The sequence below is a fragment of the Diadema antillarum genome, unplaced genomic scaffold, assembly GCF_040938485.1.
Source record: "Diadema antillarum isolate AM-2024a unplaced genomic scaffold, OU_Dant_1.0 scf00000114, whole genome shotgun sequence".
Classification (NCBI taxonomy): domain Eukaryota; kingdom Metazoa; phylum Echinodermata; class Echinoidea; order Diadematoida; family Diadematidae; genus Diadema; species Diadema antillarum.
This window is the reverse complement of record NW_027271003.1, coordinates 3,139,001-3,145,000: the sequence shown is the minus strand read 5'-3', so window position 1 is coordinate 3,145,000 and position 6,000 is coordinate 3,139,001. Positions and strand designations below refer to the sequence as shown.

Here is a 6,000-nt window from a genome sequence, read left to right as displayed (position 1 = left end):
TTGCGTAAGAATACAGCAAATTGAATGGTGTCGAGGTTTTCTGTCCGTATTCATTCGCTGCTTTTCAAGCAGGGTGGGCATAATGTTGTTGGCCTGCACTGGTTTTGTTGAGGATTATGGGGTAGTGATCGTGGCGATGATAGGTAGACATTTTTTTTTCAATCGTACTTGGTTCTGCAGATTGGACTCCAGGTGAACACGAAGCAGAATGTTTTGTGTATTTTTTTATTTTTTTTGCTCAAATTTTGGTAGGTAGTGATATGACCCATGGGGTACATATTTCGTTGTCAATCAGTAGTCTTGTATGGACAGTTGGAGGGAGTGATCCTGGTATTGATGTAGGTAGGCAATATACAGTGAGTTTTATGAAGTGTATTGAGTAGATGTAGTGCATGGAGAAGTATGACACGCGAAGTGTGAGTGATTATTGTTTTCTTTACTTACTGGCCACCATAACAGCCATTATTTTTGTGTCTTTTTGGTTCGTAGATGTAAGCGTCAGACTTTCATAAAATCTTCCATGAGGTTTTAAACAATCTATGAACCTTTTCAATACGAGGAGGTGTGAAAATATCCTATGAGGCATGCACTATCGGGAGTACCGGTATACAAACTGTAATTACTATTGCAGCGGCCATTTTGAATAACATTTAGGCTGATTTGACAAATTCGCTCAACTGAAATGCATGTTATAAAAATAAAAGTTATTGTTTCTCACACCCTGCGATCAATCTCCCTTATAAGTTTAGATTTCTTTTTACTAATTATTGCAATAATAAAAATTGTGAGATTATTTGATTCTTGATATCTCAAAACTCTCAAGGATGCGGGAGTTACTGAATCATTGAGATCCGAATTCAGCATCGTTGGAATACTGTAAAACCATCATTTCTATTGTGTTTTTTTTTAGAGAGAGAAATGGACACATAAGAATTTCAGATTTTGGCGGCACCGTAATTCTGCCATTTATCTTGAGCACATCAAGGGTGCAAACAATGCACGATCCGGACTCGGCACCCTTGAAATAGGGTAAAACCATCAAAAACAGCAACAGCAGTAAAACAAAAAACGCCAAAACAAAACATAGCAAAGCATTGGTCTGACGATAGAGCACGGTTAGACCCAAAATCTGTCGTTGGCGCCCAGCCAACGAACAAGCCCATCTTAGTCACGTTGGAAGTTATTAACGAGATGTATCACAATTTATGGTTAGCAAAGCTAATAGAGAGCTCATCATTTCGAGAAACGCAATATCTCTATGTCTCACAAGGAAATGAAACTACCATAAAATTTAAGAGGCAGCAAACTAGTTATTATTATATACCTCATAAGTGAGATTCGTATCACTGATTGGTCAAACGTATATCACGTGACAAGGTGTAGTCCCGTCTATCTTGCCTTAGGGTTTTCATGTAAGTGATAGAAAGGCAAAACCCTCGTGATAGAAAGGCAAACCCCTCGTGATAGAAAGGCAAAACCCTCGTGATAGAATTCGTAAACCCTCCGCGACTTTTGTACACATAACAAGTACACTAGACTTCGCGCGCGGTGTCCGCACCCCCTCCACCCAAGGAAGGATGTTCACTACGCGCATCGTATAAACACATGCAAAATCATCGCACTTAGTAGCGCACAGCAGCAGTAGGCATGTTTCAACGTGACATTGTGATCGAGCGCTCCTCCGTGATTTAAGTGAGCTGGATCAAAGATCGTACACTTTGCAATTAGAATTTTGTTGGAAATACTGTATATCGAATTAAAACACAAGCGACGGGAAACTGGATGTATACTGTAATCTTCTGCCAAGATTTATGCAGGAGCTCGCCGAAGGTCGTGTGAGTGAGTACAATGTACCGTGCGTACTACTGGGTAGTGTACGAAATGCACGAAAACCATGCAAGAAAGCGCAGGCTGTGGCCTGATTTTAGGGCTAACGTTTAGGCCTAACAGTTAGAATTTACTTCGTATTTGCCTAGCCCTAGATCTTGGTTAAGTCTTAAACGATGAGGTATATAAAACAAATATTAACTGCTCTGTATTCGGATGGTGGTGGAAATTATCACTCCCTCGGTGCTTTTCATACCGACCCTTCCATCACCCCGAGGCTAACGCCTTCCATCACCCCTTCCATCACCCCTCGGCTAACGCCTCGGGGTGATAGGAGGGTCGGTATGAAAAGCACCTCGGGAATGATAATTTCCACCATCATCCTCATGAGCAGTCAATATTTGTATACTAAAGCCCAAACACTTGTTGTTGAACTTGTTGTTACGAGTCTTAATCATTACAAAAGAACTCAAGTACTGTAACTCGTTAAGGACGAGTCCCGAGTAGGCCTATACTCGGGCAGGTGTCTATTGGAAATGCGTGTTGTAGCAAAATCAGGCCGTCCTCAATCGGGTAAAGAAGGTCCTTATCACAACCATTCACTGAACACAATACCGATTCATTTTGATCACATTAACACTGTTGAGATTCATCTCAACTTTCTTCAGTGTCGTGAAGGATTTTATCAGCTACTCGGATACCTACATCCACGTGTCGAGCAACGGGTCAATGGACTGGTATGTCTTGGTTGTAATGACAGCGGCATGTCCAGTCGATATCACGTACTTTCCTTACGACGTCCAAAAGTGCCACATGCAGATTGGACCGTGGACGCTGGCCGCAAATCAGGTATCTTGGACGTAGTACTAAGGACCTTCAAAAGCTCCTTGGTAGTAACTCTTTGCTATCTCTAAGGTTATGGCTTTTCGGCGCCAACCAAGAGAGTACACAAATACGTTATAAATCCATCTCCCGCCACGGGATCGGGCAGAGATAGCATAAAGCGCTCCCTCTCTGGCGAAATAGCGCGATGCACGTCTGTCACCAGACCTGAAAATTCACGACTCTACCTCATGAAACATTATTATGAATATATGCGCTGAGAATTCAGAATCTATCAGCAGAAATTGAAACGCTCATGGACGGTTCGCTCCAACACTCTCATTTATTTGACCCAGTTTCAATCACTGTTAAAGGCACCCGACATCCGATTCCACACCAGTAATCTCCCTTTTCATATAATGAATTCTGCTTGGTGTAATGGAACTGTAACAAATTGGTAGGATGTTGTTTTAATGCGGATACTTTCCTGTTGAAGTCTGAATTGCATTAGGTTGACAGCAAGATATTTTTTTTTCAAATGTTGTTCATCGAAAAAGACAATATTTTTCATAAGTTTCATTCACTGTATCTATTATGCATCAGATTAAAAGGACAATGTTTTGAGATGGTTGCCAAATCATTTTTTTATGCTCATTCTTATACATTCCTTTTTGTTTCAAACTCATTTTCTCCTTTTTTTTTCTCGTCTGTAGGTCGACTTCCACATTTCGACGGAGGCTGACTCAACGTACATTGCCTTTCAACAAAATGGAGTCTGGTCATTGGAGAAAACGCTCTCTGAAAACGGTTTCTACAACAGGTCGCGTAACTATCCCATCATACGCTACACGCTTTGCTTACGAAGGGAGTCCGGTTTCTACACACGGACGATCATCGTACCCTCTATTTTCCTCACGTCGTTGATGGCGCTTGGCTGTTGGCTGCACCCAGCTTCCGGTGAGAAGGTCACCCTGGCGGTCAGTAACCTCCTGGCCTTGATTCTCTTCCAGCAGCTCGTGTCTGACCGGATGCCGCCCAGCGGAAAGTCAACGTCAATACTTGGTAAGAGTTGTGACCCTTGTATTGACTCTCCTCGACTGCGTTATACCACGGGAGTGTCATCCAAAACGTACATCCTGAATTTGAATTTTAAAGTTTCATCATGCTCAATGCAAGATTACCGATGCTTAAAGGAAGGGTAGAAAAAAATGTATGTGTGCATGTATGCAAGTGTGTTTGAGGTACATTAGAGTTTTTATCTTCTTCTTCTTCTTCTTCTTCTTCTTCTTCTTCTATTTCTTCTTCTTTGTCTTCTTCTTCTTCTTCTTCTTCTTCTTCTTCTTTTTGGCAGTAAATTTCTTCATCACAATGATTGCACTGAGTTGCACGGAAGTCCTCTGCGCTATCATTGTCCTTCGTGTACACCACATGGGCGGACATCACCCGCTCCCCTCCTGGGTGAGACGCTGGATGCTGAGACCCTTCATCCGGCGTCTCTATGGCAACGAACGATGTCTTGTGACCATTGGAATACATCACCAGCAGTGAGTGTAAAATGATTTTTTTTTTCAGTTTAAAGCATATGGCCCCACCCTCCACGCACACACACTCGTGCGCGGGCGCGTACACACACACGCGAACACAAACACACACGCGAAAAATATGACGACAGTGCATTGCTGGTTTTTTTTTTTTTTTCATGACAGGGAAACATTTCAAATTAGCTCTTTCTTTTGTACATCATACACTGTAGGCCCTATCAACACATACAAAATCAGCATTTAATTTGTGATGATAGATTAGGTGGTTTTTTTTCGTAGGTGCACTTTTCATGGATTATTTATTTTGCACCTTAGATTCCAAGCATAAAATCACAAATATTGTTTGATTCTTTACAGGATAGAGGTTATAAATATGGCTTTGCTTACCGTGTTCAAGAGGTGCAAAAGTTACTGTTTCTATCTAATAGTCCTATTATATTAAAGTCTTGATTGAAACTCGCTCTCACGTTAAGTATTTAACTTGACCATTAGTAACTGTTTAGCTACATTCCTGCAGAGTTGAAAAGAGTCATTGTATTGTTACTATTCATACAAACATTTTTACTAATGTGCACATGATGATATAGATCGGTCATATCAGATGTTACTTCAAAAATCGGACGATCGGAGACAACGGAGAGCATCGGTGAGCAAGTCAACACACGATATGTTGCCACAAGGAAAGGCTGTAGCCGTTCATGGGATATTCGGGACCCGAACGAACTTCGGGAAGCTTCGGATGACTTTCCGGAAGTGACCGCCTTGACGTGGCGAGAGGCAGCGATCGTCTGCGACAAGATCCTCTTCACCCTGCTCCTCGTCGCCATCGTTGTCGCCTGGCTAGCGGTTGTGATTAGCTTCGTGCTGCAGAACCACAATGATATCTAGTCACACCCCTATTTTTTAAGTATATATGTTAGAGCATACACTTAAACTACTTGGTAAAGTATACGAGTTTTTTACGTCGTAAAAAGACATATTGTTATGTGATAGTAATAATCATTGTAATTCAGTTATGTTTTCTTACTTGCTTTTTGTGACCACAAAGTGGGATAAGTTCAAATCAATCAGTTCAATCAATCAATCAATCAATCAATCAACCAATCAATTATTCAACCGATCAATCCATCAATCCATCAATCTATCAACAATCAATCAATCACATGGGACAGGCCACGATATATAGGCCACATCCTTAGTTTAAGATTGTGAACACAAGTTAAACCAGATGTCATGTTTTGTATATTTTATTGAGGGTAAAATTGAACTATTTACATCAAAATCAAATTACTATGATGCTATCTAGCGTCAGCATTGTGCGTTGATGCAGTTTCAAGTCTGTTGCTCGTGATTCATTCATCTCGTCTGTTATCACATTGAAGTTTGTTCCACTGTTTCTTTGCTAATTAGAGGAACTTTAAACCACAAAGTAAAATACGATCTTAATTCCATTCATTCATATCTAGTGTTATTCAAACTTAATCCTGTAGTTTAAATTTAGTTTAGACAGCAAGTGTACCGCCAAGCCAAGAAACTGTTGTGTATCTCTTTTTGCTCAATCGATACACTGCAAAAAGTCCGGTGTTAAATAGTGAACACCGAGCTGGTGTTAAATTTTCGGTGCTCATTTATGGTGTTAAATTAACACCTCCGGGTGTCATTTCCAAATATAAAACTGTTTTTTGAAGAGTTTCTTAGTAACTGCACTTCTTGTTGATTTTTAATTTAAACAAGACGATCAAGAATTTTACAATTGAAATACTAGATTATTGAAAAAATGTGAAAATAAATTTACACCACAGTAACACCA

At 40.5% G+C, this 6,000-nt stretch overlaps 1 protein-coding gene across 1 annotated transcript in view; it reads left to right on the top strand.

The window, feature by feature from the left end:
* LOC139719745 (uncharacterized) overlaps nucleotides 1-6,000 on the top strand; it is a 31,500-nt gene that overhangs the window by 4,653 nt on the left and 20,847 nt on the right. Inside the window, exons 5-8 of the mRNA XM_071631135.1 lie at nucleotides 2,496-2,676; nucleotides 3,363-3,711; nucleotides 4,001-4,193; nucleotides 4,778-5,039. Coding sequence (XP_071487236.1) covers nucleotides 2,496-2,676; nucleotides 3,363-3,711; nucleotides 4,001-4,193; nucleotides 4,778-5,039 — 985 coding nt within the window. The remainder of the gene's footprint in view (nucleotides 1-2,495; nucleotides 2,677-3,362; nucleotides 3,712-4,000; nucleotides 4,194-4,777; nucleotides 5,040-6,000) is intronic.